At 40.1% G+C, this 23,492-nt stretch overlaps 1 protein-coding gene across 6 annotated transcripts in view; it reads left to right on the plus strand.

Moving 5' to 3' along the window:
* The first annotated feature begins 1,282 nt into the window (after positions 1-1,282).
* The window catches only part of IL16 (interleukin 16), a 35,739-nt gene continuing 13,529 nt past the window's right edge, over positions 1,283-23,492 (plus strand). For 2 of the 6 annotated variants that reach the window (XM_031048638.2, XM_034065918.1), the window contains exons 1-11: positions 1,283-1,405; positions 2,283-2,420; positions 5,568-5,979; positions 14,963-15,099; positions 15,738-15,870; positions 18,024-18,117; positions 18,591-18,733; positions 21,514-21,624; positions 22,246-22,360; positions 22,578-22,651; positions 22,731-22,947. In XM_031048638.2, coding sequence (XP_030904498.2) covers positions 5,611-5,979; positions 14,963-15,099; positions 15,738-15,870; positions 18,024-18,117; positions 18,591-18,733; positions 21,514-21,624; positions 22,246-22,360; positions 22,578-22,651; positions 22,731-22,947 — 1,393 coding nt within the window. In that variant the 5' untranslated portion in view covers positions 1,283-1,405; positions 2,283-2,420; positions 5,568-5,610. Of the gene's footprint in view, positions 1,406-2,282; positions 2,421-5,567; positions 5,980-14,038; positions 14,114-14,962; positions 15,100-15,737; positions 15,871-18,023; positions 18,118-18,590; positions 18,734-21,513; positions 21,625-22,245; positions 22,361-22,577; positions 22,652-22,730; positions 22,948-23,492 lie in introns of those variants that run through there. The other 4 variants (XM_031048640.2, XM_034065919.1, XM_031048639.2 and 1 more) reach the window with 3 other exon arrangements.

Raw genomic sequence — 23,492 nt, forward strand, 5'->3', positions numbered from 1 at the left:
ATTAGCCAATTTTTTTCAGGACAGAGTGTTTCAGGGCTCCTGTAGACACTAGGCAGAGCAGAGATTTCATCTTCGCTTTTTCTCCCAGGACGTACATCATACTCATGGGGCTGATGCTTGTATTCACAGTCCATGTTTTGTCTAGAAATCACAGGACTACTAAACATGAGACCATATCAGTGCAATATTTTAAACATATTTTATAATTTCTCTCTCTCTTTTGCAAGTTTAGTGATAGTCCAACAGATCCAGGACCTTCAAGCCACAGAACATATAAGGCAGGAGGTGTCTAAGCACTTTCCTCTTGACCATTTCCATGACCAGACAGGGCCAGGTGTAAAATTCAGGTTTCTGTTTACTTTTTCCTGAAAAATATAGGATTTCTAGTTTGTGAGGACCTTCCAAAGGGGACTCACTATTTCAGTAAACTCTTTCAGAGACAATTCTTTCATGGATCTTTTTTGAGGGTAACAATCACACTAAGCACCTTATCACATAAATTCATTGAGAGAAAGTAGGTTTCTGGGCAAGATTTTATTTGTCAGTGTGAGCAGAACTCAAGATTGACAGTTGGGGACTGACGAGGGACATGGCGGAAAGGTGGCTGCCTGCTTCCACAACTGATGGTGGGTACAATTCAAGCAGTGTTTCATGGTGGGAGTTGCCACAGCAGTAGAATAGACTGTGAACCATTTACTTCATAGTGAATGAAAGTGTAATTGAGGCAATTTGCAATCTGTGAAATAGTTCTTATTTCCTGGATGCTCTATGGAAAAAAAACCCAGATATTCTGAGTCCTTGATCAGGTTGGATTATAGAACTGCAGTCTAGCCCATAAAGGGGAGAATTGGTAGGTTTAAAGGTCCATGCCACTTCATGGTGAACAATACAAGGGCTTGGCATTCAAAAGTGACTCCTGCTTTGTTTTGCTACTGGAGCAGAAGTGGTCTATGAAATTCTTACTAGCTTAAAATATCTGCTAAAAATTATGAGAAACATGCCTGCCATCTCGGCCTCCAGCAGGAAACCCTGCACTTGATTAGCACAGATTCTGGCTGCCCCCCTATCCTTCCCCCAAGTAGGTTTCACATTCCCGAACCCCATCAATCGTAGGACCAGTGAGCAATGGGTAAAAACAAATGACACAACCTCCTTAAATGGTCTTGCCTAGTCTGGGTAGCTGGGACCCTGCTGGAAACAGTTTCCCCAATACTGCATCCCATTGCTTTTGTTTATCTATCCTTGCTGACATTTTCTTCAATTAGGAAACAATAGCTCCGTTCCAATGTACTGAGCAAAATTACTGAAACTGAGTCACGTGGCACCGTGAGAGTGTGTTTTCAATTATTCACTCTGTCTTTTTTTGCCAGGCCTATGAAGAGGAACAGCCTTCTGCAGGAGTCAGGTTTGTCTGCCTCGCTCTTGTAAGTTCCTCCTTTTGAATTTTTATTTTAGGATTAGGTATTTTTCTCCTTTTTTTTATTTATTTTTTTAACAGTAAATTCAACTCTTCAAGAGTTTCTTACTCTTTATTAGAAAACTTCCAAATCTCTCGCTCTTCCTACTGCCTGGAAATCCTAGACATCTGCAATAGTTCAGTGCTAATAGTACTGTTCAGTAATGAATCTGACAAAGATCATAAGATCTAGATTAAAGTGGGATGTAAGATATCGTGCTGTTAGCACTTGGTAATGTAAAACTCATCTAGTTCTTGCTAGTCAATACAAGTTCTATCTTTCCTACTGTCTGGTTAACAGCATTCAGTCTGGCAGCTACACCGAAGTATTTGCGTCTTGTAAATGCTTGGTTCAACATCCAACCAAAAATTTAAACCAAATGGGCACAGATCAAATCATGTATTTTGTTTGCAGAAGACAGACTGAGTTAGGGCTTTTTAGACTTAAAGCTGGAAAAATAAAGCTTGGGGAAAAAAAAATAAAAAAGAAACAGAGAAGGAACATTTGGTTTGCATTACAAACCACAGACAACTTCCATCAGGCATGCTGGAGGTATAAGAATGGCAAAAGAAAATGACAAGCAGTGAGTGCACTGGAGAAAAAGATGGATGTTTTGGAGAACAGACTTTGAAGTAATTGTCCGTGCCATCGATATCTTGAATTAAATTTGGTGGAAGATGGAAATGAATCATAAAGCTTCTCTGGCACTTGCAATATTGTTTTCTGTATAAAATAACATTTCTGGATATTTTTATTGGAAAACTTATAGACTATGTTTTTGGTACCTCCTATATTTCTTCCACTTATGCAATCCTGAATCAGCAGTTCTGGAAAGGATGTTGCCTTAGTTAAGACTTGGGCTGTGAACTAATACTTCAGAGCAAGAACAAGTATTTAACTGGAAGTCTTCATGTCTACTGCGTTTATTTTCACTTCGGTCACTGGCTTGCTTTAAGACATTAGGTAAGTCATTCAGGGTTAAACTTTATCTTTGAGCTGATGGAGCTCTGTTGGGGGTGGGGAGGAGGAAACAGTTGATGCAGCAGGGCAAGAGAAACATTCACTCTGCACAAGGTAAAATTTCTCAAGAGCATTGCATGGGGGTGGGATGGCATAATGCACTTAAAACAATGTCTCCTTCAGTGTTTCAACAGGTGCTTATATGTGTTCCCTGCATCCCAGATACTTAGCATAGTCAGAGAGGCATCCCTTGGAATATTTAGTACTGATGACAGTGCTCTGTGTTTAAGTTCAGCAGCTTTAGACAGAGCAAGAAAGGACTACTGCATCTCTCCATCCTTCATTCTAGCATTCTGGTCTCCAGAGAGCTGTATTTTGACCATTAAGCTATCAAGTCTTCTGCTTACCCATGTGCTTAATAGCTGTTTTCTAATTCTTTCTCTTTGGGGAAATAAGAGCAGTTAATGCTTGTACATCATTGAAATCCTTGAATGAAAAGTGCTTTTTCTTATAATTTACCCCTGTAGGCAAGTTTGTTTAGGTCTGAATGTGCATCTTGGGCTCATTTCTAATGTTCTTATTGTTAGTGTCTAATAGCAATCACCAGAATCACAGAGGAAGCACTGATTCCTACTGCAGATTTTCAAGGGATGTGTATTCTAGACACCTTTAGCAAGTACCTCATTTTTTTCCACCCAGGTTGCTAAGGATAGGTACTTGCAAAAGTTTCCCTCACCCTAGCCATCCTATTGCTTTTTGAGCACTTTTCATCTCTGTACTTCAAAATGAATTATTACATACAGGCTCTGAAAAGTAGGTTCTCTCAACAGTGCAGGAGGGAAGAGCAATCTTAGAGAAATAAGATTCCATGTCAACCACAAAGCCCATGTGTTAGAGCTGAGCTCCATCTATATCAAACCTTTCCCCATTTCCTCTGACCACTGTGTCCTTACACTTGGAGTCAGATGTCCTTTTATTCAGCACGTGCTCTGTGTCAGAAGGGAGTGTGGCTGTGCTGTTGGGCAGTTCTCCATCCATATAGTGGCTACATTCAGCCATGGTTGCAAATCTTGTTATTTATATGAAGAGACACTGATGAAAGAAATAAGTACAACATTCTATGTACTGAAGGGAATGGAGAAAATGGTAGCTCAGTTTGACCCTGAAAGCTTTCCTCATGCCAGTGAGGGTAAAGGTGGGAGCCCAGTGACTTCAGTTCCAATGTTCCTATCCAATGGGGTTCGACTCTCCCACAGGAGCAGAGGGGATCCCAAAGACACACAGGACAGGGGCAGAAAACACACCAGCTTTGTGGAACGTGTCATGTTCTCTGGATACTTTCAGACTTGAACTTTGCCCTGAAATACTCTCCTGCTGGGAAATCCAGTGAGTTCCAATACTCAAGGCACAAGTTTCTAAAGTGTTAGGGATTTGGAAAACTGACAACAGGGAGCAGAGCAATATTAGGACTGGTATGATGGGAAATACATTATGATGGAAGGCTGCAGGAGCATTACCTATCAAAAATACCAGAAAGAACTGCATAAAAAACATCTTTTTTCTTGAGAGATGAAGGGACTTCATTGCTGCTCCTCACTGCACACCGAAAAAGCTGTGTGCAAAGTTGGTTTTTTTTTTTTACAAATTCAAATGGCTTCAGATTCACACTGAATTCTGTATCTTTCCAGCAATACCATAAAACTCCCTCAGACAGGTACTCAATGGCATAGTGTTTATAGTCTGGTTTTGTTTTCCTCATTACTGGGAGGAAGAGGAGGGGAGTAGGGGTGGAAATAATACTGCAGATTTATTATAAGGTTGGCTTGGCTCTATGGTATGAATCTGGCTTGGTCAGAACTTGCAGGCCTCTTTATTGTTGTTGTAAGAATTATTTAGAAAATCTGCTGTCATTTATTTCTGTATCACCAGTGACATTTCAATTACCTAGTGCTTACATACCTGCCTAACCCTGCATAGAAGCAGAAGAAAAGTCCTAAACAAACACAACAACCCAGTTTGGAGCACAATGTACAAACTTTTCTCTCAATAATATAACTGAGAAGTGTTTTTCAAATTACATGGATCTTCAATTTTGTATATAACAACTACAGCATCTTTGATTTATGCAAATACTTAAGTTTCAAGAGGCATTTTTTCTGGAATGGCAGCATACAGTATCAATCATGCACTGCAAAACCAATAAGAATGTACGTGTAATAAACATGATAATAAAAATTAAGTTAGAAAGTCAAAGTAATTAATGTAGGCTTCCTTGTGCTGAATTTTCAGCACTGACATACCTACCAAATATTTTCAGAAATTTTTTTCTGAGAGAAAAAGCAAACAGTTTAACAAAGCTCCCCTTTGTTAACATGCTCATTACTTACAAAAGCTCCAACTTTTGCCATATTTTGATTGAATAGTATTTCTTCAGTTTTCTTTTAATTTTGTATGCTGAATCATACGTTGAAACAGACCATTTGTAATGGGACACTTTCTGATTGATGTATTGGAGCTGTATTTCCTTTATAGACTTCAATCCCTAATCAGATATTCACATCTTAAGTGCTTCATTGGATCTCTCTGTTACTGTTAAATGTCTTAAGTGAGGTATGGTCTGCAAAGGTAGGAGTTTTATAGCAGCCTAACATTCCTTACTCTCTCATGCCTAAGGTCTACTTTTGCTAAACCACTTACAAATCAGACGTGACAGGCAAGGAACTTAACAATTTGATTAATCTTGGAATTGCAGTTGTTTCATGAATCAAACTTCAGAAGGAGCTTCCTCTTTCCAAATAATATTAGGAGGATAGATGCTTTTAAAGTGTCTTCCTTTTCAATTTGGGATTTCAACATGCAAATTCAGCAGAAGCTAAATGCAAGCAGCACAATGGAAGCATGAAAAACATTTATTAAAAGCACTCCATTGTGCTTGGGGAGCATGGAAAGAGAATGAAAAGGTGAAGGAGAATTTAGTAGAGCACTGCACAGAAACAGAATTAGCAAGTCATAAGATATCACGTGGCTGTTAGCAGACTGAAAGGCTCTGTTGATTCGATTTATTCATTAGGGCTTTTCAGTAGTGTAGGTTATTAAGTGGGAGAAAGTGGGGTATATTACAACTTACTTTTTATATTTCCTTTCCTGGAGGATATTTAGCACCAGAGAAGCAGAGGAAGTTTTTGAAACTATCATGCCTCATAAATGGGAGAATGATAGGAAAAAGAGCAGCACCACCAGCTCTCTGAAGATGGATCGAAAGAGCAATGCTGGGAACAGGAAGTCAAGAAAGTTTCGCTCCATTTCAAGATCACTTATACTTTGTAATGCCAAAACCAGTGACGATGGATCAAGTCCTGATGAGAAATACCCTGATCCCTTTGAGATCTCTACCAGCTGGGGTCAGGAGGACTTTGACTGCTGTCCTAGAACACAAGGGCCATGCACATCAGAGACAGAAGACAGCCCACCTGATCCTCCACGCGTGATCACCAGCACAGTCCAGTCCAAAGCTGCAGCAAACGAGAACTGCAACAGCATGAGAAGAAAGTTACTCACTAAGGTAGGGAATTTGGTGCAGTATATTGTAATGTTTCCCACTGCAGCAGCTCCTAAATGGATTAATTCATACTTTGCAGGAGTACAAGATTGTACTCAGCTCTTTCAGAGCCTGTGAGCCTGCAGTGTTCCTGCTCTATATAAACAGTATGAAAATGTATTAGCTTCCCTGCTGTGTTGTTGCACTGCACTGATTGATGTTCTGCTGGAATCAGTGCCTGCTAGGCCACTCTCAGTGTATTCAGACTGGGACAGCTGGTGCTTTCTACCTGCAATATAGTATTCATTTCAAAATATAAAACTGCCACTATAGTAAAGTACATTTGTAAAGCGATGCCAGGAGATCCACAAACTCTTTAAGTATGAACTATAGTAATACTAAGAAAGACTCAGGAGATTCAGCAAGCAGATGTTCTTTCTCTCTGATTCAGGAAGGAGGTAGTGATGATTCTAAAACCATCAGAAATAACACTTTTTCCTAGAGATGTAAAAAGTCTTAACAGCCTCATATTACAACACTATTCTTTAATCAAGAACTATGTTAACCTGAATCTGAATGATTTTTCAGTCTGAACAATATATTTTAGATGCCTTTAGAACGTTCCTTTTCAGGAATTATCTTGGTTTTCTGACAATACTGAATTAGGAAAATATCCTATTTTTTCTACTTTCTCTCTGCACGTTGGTGTGATGCATGAAAGGGACCTCACTGTTGGTATGACATGTCTTTTAGCAGTTTGGGTCCTCATGACACCTCCCTTATTATATGGCTTTCACCTGTGTGAACAGTGGTTAATGTAAAAGAACTGATTCTTTTGCTAAAATATTTCTTATTTATATTATTTTACATACCTTCAATAGAAATTGGATAAAACTAGACTTCTACATCTAAACACAGAGTAGCAGAGTGCCACTGAAAATCAGAATCTTCCCTTACTCCTTGAATTTCTTGCTAATGATCACAGCACGCAGCTCAATAATCCAAAGGCTGCAGCAATACAGAGTTCCGGATATGAGATGTTTCAGCCTCTGGCAAAGTCCCAGCATAAGGACAAAACCAAGCCAACTTTCTATTACATTCTGACAGAAAATATAAATAGGTGTCACTGACCCAAGTCCTAGAACACACTCAGTCACCTGCAAAACCATACCACCTCCTCCCTTTCAGAAATAGTCCATATGAACTCTGCTGGTTTCCTTCAGTGACTGAAGAAAGAGCTGCTGCTATGAAGTCCACTCTCTTTTAACAAAGCTGAAGCACCTTCTCAGGCATATGTCAGCTGCCACAATCTATTTGCTTGCATACCTGCAAATACACAGGGCTCCAATAGACGTTGTGATTGATACCCATGTGAAACTACTCAGTATCTTACTGCAGACTGTAAGTTTAAACCATTTGATTTATAGCTGGCAAGCAGCTCAAATAGGGATCTGGGGAACAAAGCAAGTCTCATAAGCAATGCCATTGCAGATAAAATACAACTGCTAAGGGTATAAATCCACTCTTAGGCTGTTAGTGTCACTGAACAGGATGGTTCAGGATCATGGATGAGTGTTGACATAAATTAGTCAGCAACTCAGTCTGTTGCAGCAGCATGTGGGTTGCTTCGTGCCACTGTCAAAAATGGGTACATTAAATTCCCTCTCCAGAGCTCTCATAGCAATATAAACCTTCCTAGATGCTATTTGTTAATCTTCCATACCTTTCAGAGCCACAGATCACTGTGTGATTCTAAAAAGTCTTATCTCAGAATGCTAAATGAGATGAACTTTGGTACAGCTACACTGACCTTATTCTGTACTACTGTTGCTGAGGCTTTGCCCTGTGGTATGAAATCAATGATCTCTATCTTCCATATGGCATGAGCCTATCAGGAAAATCTTCCTGTACCATGTGTCTTAGAGAGTTTAAGCTTAAACCCTCTCTCTTTAAGAAAGGAGTCAACAAGTATTTTTCAAGTCCCAGCATAACACTCACTCTCCCCATGTGACACTTCAGAAATTCATGATGTGTGACTCAGAGCTGAAGGATCCTTGTCTTTGTTCAGGAAAATTGATTCCATTCTTTCTGTGGTGTTGCTGAGGATATTCCACTATTCTTCTGCTTTCTAGCGCCTGCAGCCCTAAAAGCATGACTCTGAAGGTGCTAATAACTCTCACAGAACTGTACCATTTTATTTTTGCTGTCACACTGTAAGGAGAGAAGAATGTTTGAAAGTGCTGCATGATTTAATGTGCCTTGTGCATTTCTTCACCAGAGCTAAGGGGGAAACTGGTACATCAGTATTCCAAATATTAATTTCTCTCTTGTGTTCAAAAAGCATAAGTATCAAAGCTTAAGTGTCTGTGACATACTCTCATGTATGGGATTCACCATAACCATGAGCAAATCAGTGTTTCAGGACTTATGCATATGTATTAGAGGTGTTTTTTCCTGATTTCAAAATCTTTAGGATTCCAAAGAATATTTCTGTGTCCCTTACTAACAGTCTGAGAAACTAGGTACTATTTACAATAAGGAAATGAGAGCTAAGAGGAGGATTTTTGAAGACAGAGCATCTATGCATCATGACATCAATTCCATTCATTTCAGTCTGCAATGGAAAATATTGCTGTAGCCACTGAGGGAAGCACTGCAGCATGAGCACAACCTATATTAAACTACAGAGAATCACCACAAGCACTTTGTTCTTACTGCACTACCTGTAAAAAAGACTTTGAGCTGGAACTCAGATCTTATTATACACAAGAGAATTTCAGAAGGCTGAAATTCTGATGATAAAACAGGTGGAAGGAAATAAAGTTGAGACAAGTCTTAAATAGAAGCTCATCCACCATTATTTAGCAGTTCATTATATTCATGGCAAAAACCTTAGCTCTCCATCCATGTGAACTATGCAGTTACCTCAGACATTTGGATGACCAGATGGCAATTCCCACCCTGCCAAGACATGGCCACTTTAGGTCACACAGGGCCTTGTGTAACTGTCCTTAGCTGTTATGTCCTACTTTAACCTCAGCCTATCCTACAGCCACAGATATCTAACTCACTTTTCTGCTGCAGTCCTATTCCCAGTATTTTTTTTTTCACAGAAAAGACGCTACTGTGATGTTCAGAGAATGGAATTAAACAGGAAACAATCTGGGGAAAAGGAAATGGAGATGGTAGAGAGAGTGTGGAACTGCAAAGACAGGAAAAGAGAAAACAGTTGGTTATGGGATACTTTAAAGCAAGTGAGGAAAGAAGTCAGGAGCACTGAAGGAATCATATCTGCAGCAAAGTACATCATCTAACTACTACCCACTTCCTGTCAAATGCCACATACTTCCTTCTTGTTTTCTCTGTGTCCTCAGCATCTCCTGTGCATTGCATCAGCAGCTTCATTCATCTACCTGTTCTCAGCAGGGAGGCAGCTACAGATGTTCCCACTAAGGACTATCGTTTCATAAACTTCCCAGCCATCTCTCTCCTTCTGCTTGACTGATTGTACAAGAAAGCAGTAGAAGTATATAATGTATATAACCCAGGCAAAGAGAAGCTGCATCAAAATCTTAGAGCACATAACAACTTTGCCTTGTGAGATAGCACCTGAGAAAATTCTCAGTCCAATCCATTAATCTATACATCCTCTTCAAAGTATCTCATTATATATTCTAAACAGGAAAGATTCCTCTCCCTTCCCCATCTCTAATGTAGTGGCAGCAACTATGACAGCAGATGAACAGTCCTTTAATTCATTCGGTTTCTGTGTTCCAACGTTCACTCATATTGCCTATTGTTCATTGCATCTAGAGCACCCAAAATTACCTGGGTGTCATCTGTTACCTGGGCCACTTAGCTTTCATGATGTGGTGTGCTTATTCTGGTATGAACAGAGCTGAAAAGTCAATGTGTCAGTGTATAAACAAACAGATCTCTTTTACCGTTTACTTCTCACAGAATCAACTATATTCAAGTGACCTGAAAGGAAAACATAAAAGTACTGTGAGCAGTGTCTGATACCTTGTGCACCAACACAGCAAACACTGGAAGATGCCCGTGCCTGCTCGTGTCACTACAAAGCCTGAAACTATGCCAGTTGTAGGGAGAACACACAAGATTAGATCATTTAAACTCCTTCAGAGAAGAGCAGTCTCCACCAGGCTTGAAAGCTGCTTCAAGCAGCATTCCATTACCTCTTCCTTGCACCACCAATGCCCTGGGAAGCACCTAGAGTTACCAGCCAGAGGGGCAGTAGTAGAAGTGCTGAAGTGACATCTAAAATACGCTATAACAGGGAAGGGCTGGTTCTTTACAGAAACTTTGGATCCAAGCTGATCCGGCTGTATGGTTTCACTCAGTTCTAGAGACTTCTTTATTCTTGCTTCCTTTGGTCCCTGACCCTCTGCTTGAAGGACAAAGGTAATTTTTCTCCCTTGGCCACCACAGAATATAAGACCATTAACTCACTTTTATGCAAGTACCAGTCAGCTGGCCCTTTGGTACCAGGACAAGTGTTACAGCAACAGACCGTAACATCTCTAACATGAGCCTAAGAACAGGATGGAAAAAACAAAGCCAAGAGAGGAGACTGCATTTATTTAGGCATTCATGTGTCCTCCTCCTTTTTCCTACTTGTTTTCTCCTTCTATCTTCCTGGCCTTCTTGCTTTTGTGACACTAGGGCCATGTTATCTCCAAAGTAAGTTGGGAAAGAGGTTGTTATGTTAAGACAGTGTGTGCTGCAAAATGTGTGCCAGGGCAAAGACTCCCAGAAAAACATACCAAAGGCCAAATGATTGGTGGAAAGGTTCATGTGTAACATCTGATGTACTGAATCATCTGCCTTGGGCAGAACCTTAATCCCATGCCCTGCTTCTTGCATCATGGCTTTCTAGCTTCTGCCATTTAATTAATTGCAAAGGGAATATGTTGCTGGGAAAATAAATTACATCTACTATAAATATTTTGGAAAGACCAAGGCATCGTCAGAGTCAGTGGAGTCATGTCAGTTTATGCCAGACAGAATCTGGACTTTGCTAAAATTGATGCAGAAGTGAAATGGTTATTGAAGAAAATCCTCCCAAAGACTGCATTCTCTTACTGTTCCCCCTGGAAATCCCAGCCATTTCACAGTTAGGAGGGCAGAAAGCTAAATGTTTAAATTCATTATTGTACTGTTGTTAGATTATTTTTTGGTCTTTTTTTTTTTTTTTAAACCAGTAGTCAATCACCTCATTGTCATACACTTGGTTAGCTGAGTCAAAGACCTTACTTGAACTAGCCTTGCATAATACTTCGTTTCAGACAATCTAACCACTGTATTTTACGTTAAGAGCACACAAAAGTTTTTCAGTTTTCCACAGATGCCATGGTTACCCTTATTTCTAAACAACATCTGGAATTAGATGTTTTGAGATGGGACTGTAGGCTAGAAATGCCTAATGAAAGCATGAAGGGAAAAGAAATCTCTTAAATGGCAGATAGAAAAACATCCTCAAAAGCAAAAAAAGTAAAAAAAAAAAAAAAAAGAAAAAAAAAAGGGAGGGAGCAGGAGTGCTGGCCTGGAAGCACAAATTACTTTTTCAGAACTAAACACATGAAAAATTAATCTACTGTCACCTGTGACAAAATTGCGTTCAAGAAGTCTCTTGAACTCGACCTTTACTCTTCATTGTGCAGCCAAGCAGATTCAGTCTAAAGACATATTTTGCTTATAGTGCACTGCCACAGACTTTCTTCATTTTGTTTTCAAAGTCATGAGTGGATATTATAATGCAGATACAAGTTTCCTCAGAGTCTTGAAGGTGGCAAAAGCCCCTTATAAGCAGAGAGATTTTATTCACTTACAGCAAATATGTGTTTAAACGTACGTCCTAATAAAGACAAGGTAAGGCTGACCTAGAATCCACCTGCCAACTTTATTTTAGCAAATTTTCAGCACTAATTACTTTCAGAGCTACAAATCACTTTTCAGAACAAACAGAACACTTTAAAAAGGGGTAGGATGACAGATACTCTTGGAACCATCAGCAGTATTTCTATGCATAAAATAGTGAGACAGGAAATAAAAAATATTAAGGAACAAAACCCAAAGCAAGTTGACTGCTGGCACATGAACTGGTCAAATGTTTATTTTTCTAAAGAACAGCTTTTATTAATTTTCTGTCATGTTGCAATAACTTGGATGTGAACTTAGTGATCTATATCCAGGACCCAAAAAAGTGCAAAAAAAGCGTAGATGCTGACAACATACAGATATTTGCCACATGTCCCTCCAGCCCCATAAAAGCTTATTCTTTTTTAAAATGATTCACATAAATTAATTGCAGAAAGGGTTGACACATGGAGCTAATTTCAAATGTAGTGCATCTTGGTAAAATAACTACAGATTTAAACAAAAATTGTTCCCAATATTTTTCTGCAGTGTACAACAGATTTAACCTCTAATTTCCTTCTGACTAAGTGCATACAACTTATTGCTTTGGGAAAAATATTCATATCGGGTTTTACTTGGTGTCATTTCACATGTATGACCCAATACAATCCCTAATTTCCCACATGACCTGTGCCCCATTGTACAAAATAAAACTCCTTCCCCAAAGGATTTATGTGGTACTGCAATGAAAAACTTCAGAGCCAAACCCACTGCACTTTGTGATGTCCTGTGAAACTGATTAAAGCCAAGTAACTTCTGGACAATTAATTATAAGGATTTTTATAAACACCATGAACAAGATTTAGGAAGGATATAAGCATGACTGTGCTCTTAACAGGATTTGGGAACAGTCTGAAAGGCCCAACATTAAGTTAAAATCAAGAGCAAAATGAAGCATGAATAGCTATGCAGATTTTTGTGTGCATGCCTGACCAATATGAGAGGATACATGGCTATTTTAAGGGAGCAGTATGCAATAGTAAAGACTCCTAACAAGAGAAGGTGGCAAATCCAAATTTGAGCTCTGACTGCAGAAAAAAAAAAACAACAAAAAACAAACTTTTTTAAAAGACTGACTCTATAATACAATTATTCTTTCACCCCAACCCATGATCAGCTGACACCCCAAAATACTTAGCCAACCAACAGAGTAATTTCCTACCTTTACTATAGATCTTACAGTTCTCATGTTTTCCAACAACCCTACTGAAAAATGTGAGTTTAATGGATGCTTCAGGTACACAGAATCTGGCCTGTAATTTGTTACTGATACCTAAAACAAATGACCTAAGTAAACAAATGGAAAAGGTAGCTCACATATTTTGCTACTCAAGGTCTGAAATTTTAAGACATTTGAATTCTAATCTTTATTTTGTTATCACACCAAAAATCTCAAAACAGTGACACAAGATAAAAAAGAGCACAACATAGTCCTGATTTCAGTTATGTATTTCCCAAGATATTTACCTTGGGTGAAAAGTAAATATAGAATTCAAACAATCTGGTTTAAACTAGAATTCTGTCTGTGCTTATACACTTACCCGTTATTCACTAGAAGCATTCTTCATGAACAGAAAAGTCTTCCTAAAATTCAGACACTCCTCATTAATGGCAGACAATCTGGAATAAAAACAAACCCACCAAGTGAGCAGGCCAGTCAATACAAGTATAGCCCTTATCCATTACCTACTGAATTCAGCCTGCATCGAGCCTAGGGCTCCAAGTTAAATACTTCATTCATTCACAAACATAGATTTATTCTGGCAAGCTTCAGAATGGGAACAGGCTTCAACAGTCAGCTCACAAGACAACGAAATTTATTGACATTGCTGTAAATTCGAAGTTTGTGTTTGCTGTCAGTCAGGTATGATGTGATGCCTATTGATTTGTGGTCAAAGGAAATAATGATTTTAGCCCTCAGAGCTGGATGAACTCTAACCCCTGATGGTGAAGAAGATGGTTACACAGCTTTCCTTGTGCTGTTAAAGGACTGCAGATTACTGGAAATAGTTTGTGCCACTTTGACCAGGGGACCTGGGAGCAATACAGACAGTTGACCACCGCTATGTCTTGTGGCCTGTCCTAACATATGAAATTTGCCTCCCCTTCAGAAATCTATACCTCAGTCATACAAATCTCTTGGGAACAAGCCTGGATCCAGGATACACTGAGAGCCCTCTTCACTTTGTGGAGTATGGAAAGGCTGGCGAGGGCAGAGGAGGTGGGTTCAGTTAGGAGCAGAATGAGTTAATACTTGAGTTAGGAGATTTACTAAGCAAATGGAAAAGAATTTGTGTGCTAGCTTTCCATCTTTTTTTGTCTCTCTTATATTTTTAAGCATACATGCATATGTGCTGCAGGAGTGTATTTCCTAGATGAATGTTGTCCTCCACATCCTGAGTCAATCCATTCCTTGTTTATTTACTCATATGACTTAAGACACTATTTCTCTTTCTGTATGGCCACTTGTTAACGATTCATAACTCTGTTAAAAATGTGCTTGTAATTAGTCCTCCATATGCAACACACAGACTACAGCAACCTCAACCAGTCTGGAGTGGACAAAGAATCTTGTCACTTTTGCAGACCTCTCTGCTCCCCTGCTTCCTCTTAACAAGGCAGCAGCAGGGGTGGAGCTTCTAGTGTTTTGTATACACTTATTTTCCATTCAGACCTCTTCTGTTTTCCAGAGTATTTCCTTTTCTGACACGTTTATTTTCCTCTCTTATAATAGTTAACATAGACAAAATTTGTCCAGTTACTATGAAAAGTCTATTATCTGTTCTCTTCCCCTCTACGTAAAGGGGCACTCTATTCTGATACTTCCCTCTTGTAGCCAGAAGCCACTGAAGCCTGTAGGAAAACAACTTTTTTAAAACACTGACTCAATAACACAATTATTCTTTCACAACTGCACAGTGCTAAAGGCCTGTTCCTGTTCTACTTGGAGGCAATCTGGTTCTAAGAACAAGAGCACTTTCTGTATTTCTTAAAAAGGTTCAAGATAACTAAGTAACTTTTAAGATCCTTGGTACATTTTCTTTCATGCAACCTTTCATCTTCTGAATAGGACAGCTGCATCTGCAGGCTATGTGCAACCACAGGGAACAGCAGCTCAGGAATAAAGCTCTCCAGGAGCCCAAAATGTGCATCTCTCTGGAAGGGGCTCACAGGCTGCCACGTGCCTGCTGGAACAGCAGCAAACAGGTACAGTACATGTGGAGTCAGCAGGCTTATTAGGGAGCCATTTGTCTGCACAGACTTCGCATGACCAGCTTTCTGTGACAAGCTATGCCTTGAAGCTTAGTATCAGGGAAAGGCTGAGATGTTTGGAATCATTTGTTACACCACTTCCAGTTGGAGAGACAGGTCAAGATTCTAGAAAAATAAAACTGCGAACTTCCAGGGGTCTAATGCTTCTCACACTAAGAAACAAAACCTGGAAGAATGAAAAACTATATGTAGCATCAAGTTTTCAAATAGTTGCCCTATTAAAGGGCAATGTAGGATGTTACCAGCCTAGCAATGTAAGACAAAGTTCCTGACAGGGTATAAAGCAACTTGCAAGTGCAGGATGGTAATGGAGGAGGAATATTTTGCTGAAATGTAAGCAGTATGTGGAAAGGCAGTCACTGATCATAAGGACTGAGCAGAAGAAAGCAGCAACAGGGAAAAATCCTAGGAGGAGGTGGGGTGTATCACACATCAAGACATCTCACAGCATCTCTCTTCAAGCAAAGGAAGGATTGCAGCTGATTCCTCAGTGAGACACATAGCACAATAGTGCCATACTGTTCTTTGTAAAACAATATGCAAATGTGTTCCTTTTTTCTATTTTTTTTAAGGGATGGATGTCTGAGCCCAAGGGATGAACTGTTAACACTAAATGGACAATCACTTAAAGATCTGTCCAGCAAGGAGGCTGAATCTCTCATTCACCCAACAACACGGCTGGTGAACATCATGATGGCTAACAAAGTAAGTATGAAAGTTGTGGTCCCCTCCCACAAGCTGTGGGGTGATTTGAAATTAACTTGAGAGAGAGGGGGAATTTGTACATCAGACATTCACAGAACATGGTTTTGCTCTTCCTGACAAAAGCCCAAACCTCTTGTGGTCAGACTCTGGCGACTTTCAGCATAGCTTTGTTTCCCCAGATAAACAGAGGCTATGGAGGCCAAGCCCCTGGGAAATTCTAGCAAGAGCTGTATGACCCCTCCTTTTAGAAACACTTAGCTTGCCAATGTTAATTTTCCATTTGGAAGTTGAGCAAAGACAGAGGTGGATTTAAGGGGAAGATCCATGAATGCAGAAGACAGACAACAGGCACTGTACTGAAGTAGTTCTCTGGGTCTAGGATCTAAAAACCTCCCATGGTGAATGTTACTGGAGTGTGCTACAGAGAGAGGGGAACAGGAGGCAGCATTAGCAGGTCAGTAACCCTGGATCATCACCAAGTCTTTCCATGGAAAACCCTTTTGATCTTTCTTTCACGGAGTCCATTTCACTGGATTAGACACACTTCATTTCAGGCTTGCATTTCAGGCCTCTCATCCACATACCAACCAGATGGCACCAAAGGCTTTTTGCTTGCAAATTCTGGAGGAATTCTGGAGGATGATGACTGGACAGAGTTAGTCCCCTACCACACATTTACCACTTTGAAGATGATAGAGCTCAGAAAGAAATTTGTTGCAGAGTCCAGATCTTGATATTCAAGGAGAAAAAGGCACTTTCTATTATCTGCAAATGGGTCTCACAGAAAGCTATGTTATAATCCTAGGCTGAGAAAGAAACCCTGACTGGAGCTGCTATCAGGTCTGAGTGAGCCTCTTCCTAATATGCCAGTGAACTGTCTCACCCAGATGTCTATTGTATTCTGCCAAGATTTCTGTTTGTTTTCTCTATTTTAAAAGCCTAAGTGTCCAGAGATGAACTACATTAAACTTGTGTAGCATAGTGCCACCTGAGTGGCAGCCAGGTGACTTGTGCATTTAAAGCCTGCACCAAATTAATTGAGGGTTAATAGCAAAGGCTTTTCAAGCTAGCTGGCTTGGCAAAAGAAACACTGCAAAATCGTTTTCAAAATGCCTCTTTATCTTCTCCACATTTCTTATTTTGAAGAATGCCCTAAGGGAATGGGACTGGAAAGCCCTAGTAGGGCTTTGCTACTTGACAATGCCTCCACCTGCTGTCGAAGAGAAAAATTATCATTCGTTCTTGAGGTATCTCCAAGTCAGGCTTCTGGAAGAAAATGTTTGTCTTGTTTGGATCCAGAACATATAGATCCTGCTCTGATGTTGCTCTTGGGGCCTTCTTACCTCTTTTACATTTGGAGGTCTCGTATATTTCAGTTTGCATATGCTGTCTGTATTTAGTAATGTTTATCCTTAAACTGTGGTTCCCTCAGGCTCAATGGCATTCCCCGTATTGCAAAAGAAGCAGGACTTTCAGGAACCATACCCATCCAGAAATTATTCCCAACATCAACTCTCATTCAGATGTGATAATTTGTTTTCAAACTGTTCTAAAAACCTGCATTTAGAGAGCTGAATGTTTCATCTGCAGATTTTAAAACGCTAGAATTAGTGGCCATATTTTCCAAAGCAACAAAGAGTTTCCAAGTAGAAGGGGCTGAATCTTTGCAAAACACTAAAGCCTAGTCCACAAAGGTTTTTAAGCAATTGGATCATATTTTGACTAAAAAGTATCTTTTTGAAATTAAAACTTAGACACCTATCCCCCACTGCAAAGCTGAGGCCTTTCTGGGATCATAGAGATCAATGACACAAAAGCACTAGTTATTTCAAGATATTAAACAAGTATGACTACAGTTTACCCATACATCTAAATACTTGCCTGTCTGTGCCAACTGGAGGTTTCCAATCAATTTTCTGTTCTTTTTGTATAAAAACCTGAATCTAATTCTATCTTATTACTTGGGCAAATTATAATAATTTTATAGCAACATTTTGAGCTGCTTTATCCTTTATCTTGTTTAGTTAAATAATTTATTTTTCTCCACGCTTTTTCATTCAAGCTGAAATTTATACAAGCCAAATTAGGGGAAATTTTATTTTCAAGTTTAGATAATTTTCAGCAATTTTTTTTCCTTTTTTTTTTTATATAAGGAAACACCAACCTGTAAGAAAAAGTCTTTGGAAATAGAAAATGGTTTTCTGCACAATAAAGCTGCATGTCAACGGACTCGCAGTAACTCAACCAGTAAGTTGCAAAGAAGTACTCTTTTCTCTGGTAATAGTTTGGGAGTGAGCAGCCCTTCATCGTGTGATGGTACTGCAGTGATGAAAGAAACTGCAGCTGTTGTCCAAATTTAGTCTGGGATCCTTAGCTAAAAATTGCTGATGCATAAAAGCACCAGCTTTTATATTCACAGTCTCCTACAGTCAGATGTTTTGTGCATAAGGATCCAATTTTCTGTATTATATTGTATTAGATACATGTATTATGTATCTGTATTCTAAATAGGCCAGTGCTTTTTTGGTAGGTAATGTTTGCTTTTTATTGTATTTAATATCAACGGCTATCACCACAGTGAGGATTAAGAAGATCACTCCCTTCACAGAGAGATTTACAAGAGAAAAAACATTTCTAAGTAACATTTACCTGATAAAATGAATTTACAGAAATGTCCAATGCTTGAGAAATAACCATGCTTCTTCCCCCATGTCTGCCAGGCATAAACTCATACTGGATAGGAGATATGGACTGCACGATGCCCCAGAAAGCAGTGCCCTTCAGAGACCGGCACCCCCACGCTCTCTACACCAGCCGCAAATCTCTTTCCCAACAGCTGGACTTCTCTGGAGGCAGAACCCCAGTAAGTGACACAGAAAATCACCTGAAACACAGACAAAACTGCCTCCAATTAGAATGCTTCAACAACCTCAGCAGTCACATTCCCGTCAAAACCTACCTTGCAGAGCTGGCCAGAGAAGATGGCGCCCGTGGCCTCCTCCACTTTTTAGCCCCATCCGTCCTCTGTGAGGACTAAGAGTGGGATAGGCTCTGTGCCAGCAAACTGCCATTTCTTCATCATCCTCTCCCTCCCATTGCCCCAGCAGATTTTACAGTGTGTGTCAATCCTGCTGTGTGGTTCACACCACGATGGTAGCCACGCGGAGCCGCCTCAGAGCTCATCCCTGAAGAGCCCTTCCGGAGCGATTTCCTGCCACTGTCTGTGGAGATGTTCTGGGCAGGTGGTGATAAAACCCTGGCCTGAGCTTTGGGCCCCGCCACCACCAGCCCCGCAGTCACATCATGGCTGATAGTGACTGCCTTCAGCTCTGCTGGCTGCACGAGGCATCCCACTTTCTGCCCCACAGTGAATCATAGAATAGTTAGGGTTGGAAAGGACCTTAAGATCATCTAGTTCCAACCCCCCTGCCATGGGCAGGGACACCTCACATTAAACCATGTCACCCAAGGCTTCATCCAACCTGGCCTTGAACACCTCCAGGGATGGAGCATTCACAACCTCCCTGGGCAACCCATTCCAGTACCTCACCACCCTAACAGTAAAGAATTTATTCCTTATATCCAATCTAAACTTCCCCTGTTTAAGTTTTAACCCATTACCCCTTGTCCTATCACTACAGTCCCTAATGAATAGTCCCTCACCAGCATCCCTGTAGGCCCCCTTCAGATACTGGAAGGCTGCTATGAGGTCTCCACGCAGCCTTCTCTTCTCCAGGCTGAACAGCCCCAACTTTCTCAGCCTGTCTTCATATGGGAAGTGCTCCAGTCCCCTGATCATCCTCACGGCCTCCTCTGGACTTGTTCTAACAGTTCCATGTCCTTTTATGTTGAGGACACCAGAACTGCACACAATACTCCAAGTGAGGTCTCACAAGAGCAGAGTAGAGGGACAGGATCACCTCCTTCAACCTGCTGATCACGCTTCTTTTGATGCAGCCCAGAGTACGATTGGCTTTCTGGGCTGCAAGTGCACACTGAAGCTGGCTCATGTTCATTTTCTCATCAGTCATACTTAAACAACGCCATTAATGTGGGCTAGAGACTGACAGTCTCTTGCTCTCTAGATGGATACCAAGTGATTCACAGATGACTGAGAGAGTGAAGGATGGGCAGGGTAGAGAGGGTGTTGGCGTTTATGGATGAAGGTCCCCAAGCTCAAGCCTGGAGTGGGGAGATGAAGGTGAAGTTCCTCATTCTCAGCTGCCACCTCCCACCCTGCCTAAGGCTTGGCTGGGGACTCACTGCTGCTCCCTGCCTTTTCCTGGCCAGTTCCCCACCCTGGGGGTGCCTTGGGCTTCCACAGGGTGAGGAGGTGACAAGCTGAAGCACATCCAAACCTAACAACACTCATGCAGACACACTGACCCTCAGAGATATGCTGGGCTTCCTGCTGCTTGAGGGTTCTATGTGGTATATGCACCCATTGGCTGAAGTTCTAGGTCAGCATCCTGGTTTTCAGCATTGTTACCCACCACACACAGAAATACTAAATACAGTGCCCCACACAGAAGCAAAAGAAAACTGAAAACCTCCATTTGCCCATTCAGAAGCTCAACAATGGAATAAGTAATCAACCCCATCTGGCAGAGTTATGCTTTTTGGAGAGTATGTTTTTGGTATTACACAGACATTTCCCTCTTAATCATGTTCCAATCCCATACTGAACAATTAATCTTGTTTTCATGTCAAAATCAAGACTTATTTTCATAGCGTATACAGAAGCTGAAATTCTGGCTGATGTTTCACATGCCTCAACACCTGTTTGTTTCACTTTGCCGCATTACAAAAAAAGCATTGAACTCTCTTGGACTTGTAATAAGTACAATTAACACTGGCCCTGCTGAACTTCATGCATAGTTAGCTTTAAAATAACTTTTGCCAGTGCTTAAATCACTTTACAATACCAAATTCCATGTTCAGATAGGAGATTTTAATTAAATATTTCCTTAAAGTTTTATTAAAATGGGTCAAATCTCAGGGGCTGAAGTTAGGAAATCCACTATTTATGGAATAAAGGGAGGAAAAGCACCGAGAAATTTCTTACCTTGGTTATCAAGCAAAAAGGATGTGCTTCACCTGTTTCAGCAGTAGAAAGAAGCCTATGTGGTGGCTCAACAGAAGCAGCACAGGGTAGTTCGCAGTCTGAAGAACTTTCTGGGAGAAATGCTTGAAAGCAGGTTCTATTTCTCCCAGGAGGAAGTTATTTAGTTGCAAGATGAGGGAAGGAGTTAGAATTTCTTGTTTCTTAGTTTAGTTCTTACAGGCAGATATAATAATACTTGTTTAGAGCCCCTAACGGCCACAAATGGAATTGTGACATGGAGAATCAAGTGAGAGCATATATAGATCTTTCTATAACATTGCAACATTTCGAGGGATAACATTCTTAGTTTCACTCTGGCTTAGTTACTGTGGGACAATTTCAATAAGCAGTGATGGTCTGAATAACAAGTGGCTTCTGAAAATTAGAATTGTTTAGGTTTTTTTTAAGCTTTAATACATGGTATTATTTATGCCATGTGGTTATGAGGAAGAAAATTTGAAACAAACAAGTTGTCCTAATATATGCCCAAGAATTTGTGGTTCTGCATTAAAATGATTTTTCTTTTTTTATGCTCGCAGGCAATTTCAAGGCCATCTAGGTCACTAAGTACAGCACAGCTAGTGCATGCATCCTGTGGCTCACAGGCTTCAGTTATCTCAAACATTGTACTGATGAAAGGACAAGGGAAGGTAAGACTGGCACTGTTGGTTTACCATAGAGTTTTACTTCATTTCACAAATGTAATCTGCAAAGTACAGGGAAGTGACTTCAGATATTAGAGTTTCCAGGAGTGATAAGTTACCATTCAGCTGGTTCTTAACTTTCTGAAGTATCTCTTTGCTGAAGCACAGTCTTCAGGTTCCAATAACACATCCCCATCTAGCTAGCAACACTATCTAGGCAAAGAATAAGTAGACAAAAGGTATCTACCTAGGAAGGTCTATTGGTGTTGCTTAAACTTACAACACATTAACAGCTTGGTAGAAGGTGAGACAGAGCTACCTCCATGAGATCTCCATCTGTGTGTCTGAAATTAGTAGTAATATCAAGATCTGATATGTTTTTTTATCAATCTCATTTATGGGAGAGGAAAGGAAGGAGAACAGAAAAAATTAATATCTCAAGGCTACCTATTTGTTCAAAGACATAAAAAAAGACATTTAGACACCTTCCTGTGTTTGACTGTTTCTTCATGGATTATACTACTCCATTGACCATACTGCCCATGTAGGTAACACAGAAGAAACTGCAAATAAAATATTGTAGGAACTGAAAATGGGCTCTCACACACTTTTTCTTCAAAAAACTAGGGGTTGGGCTTCAGCATTGTTGGAGGAAAAGACAGTATTTATGGACCAATAGGCATCTATGTCAAAACCATCTTTCCTGGTGGAGCTGCTGCTGCTGATGGAAGGCTACAAGAAGGTGGGAAATACAACTTCTCTCCCTTTTCCCAGTCCAGGTTCCCAAAGAATGATACCTAAAGGCAAATTAAAGTGAAGCTGAAATGAACCATTAGTCACTTTTACACCTACATCCATTACTGTATTTGCAAGACTCCTTTTGAGTACATGTATGTATCATGTAAGCTATTGCACAATACAGTAATAATAACATAGTATAATTTTCTCTTCAAAAACAGGTGATGAAATCCTGGAACTGAATGGAGAATCTATGCATGGATTAACACATTATGATGCTTTACAAAAATTCAAGGTCATGTACTCTCCTTTCAGCAATTTCTGTCTTTACACACATGAACTCAACTCATTCATCCATTATCTTTTCTTTCTAGCAGGCCAAAAAGGGTCTTCTGACACTTACAGTCAGGACAAGCTTCAGCACACCTCATTCTGCTTCCAGCTGTCTGTCACCCCACTTGTGCCAATCACTGAGCTCTAGTACATGCATAACCAAAGAAAACAGCTCTTTCAGTTCAGAAAGTGCAGGATTCTCATTAAATGCTACAAAGCCCAATGACAGGGTCATAATGGAAGTTACCCTAAACAAAGGTAAGGGCTAAAATTAACTGAGCACTGGCAAACAAGGCACTGGTTGACAAAACACTGTTTATTTGCTCTCTTAATGTCTTTCCTCACTAACCTGATTCGTTTTCTGAACTAATTTTTTTTTGCTAGGCTAAATTAGATCTTGATGCTTGTTAGTGCTAACAATTATGTAGCAACAGCAGGAATTTGAACACCATCTGTCCTCAAGAGCCAATAATTCATTTTTTCCACTCAAGTACTAAAATCACATTCATATCCTGCATATGAAAAAGTAAACCTCTTAGCAACAGCTACCAATTATTAAGCAGATTATGCAACTCTTACACTTAATTATGCATGCAGTTAATTCCATTTTTTAAAAGGCTTAAAAGCAAATAAAATACTTAACCATTGTAGTTCTTTCACCTCCTCTCCAACTGTCATCATCTTCTATTTATAAACAACCACTGGCAGAATGAAATAAACTTTTAAACATGGCAACAAAGCAACGAACAAAAGTCTCTATGCAGTAACAGTATGACTTACCAAACACTCAGCCTGGGATTTGA

The sequence above is a fragment of the Melopsittacus undulatus genome, chromosome 9 (genome assembly GCF_012275295.1).
Source record: "Melopsittacus undulatus isolate bMelUnd1 chromosome 9, bMelUnd1.mat.Z, whole genome shotgun sequence".
NCBI classification, from domain to species: Eukaryota; Metazoa; Chordata; class Aves; order Psittaciformes; family Psittaculidae; genus Melopsittacus; species Melopsittacus undulatus.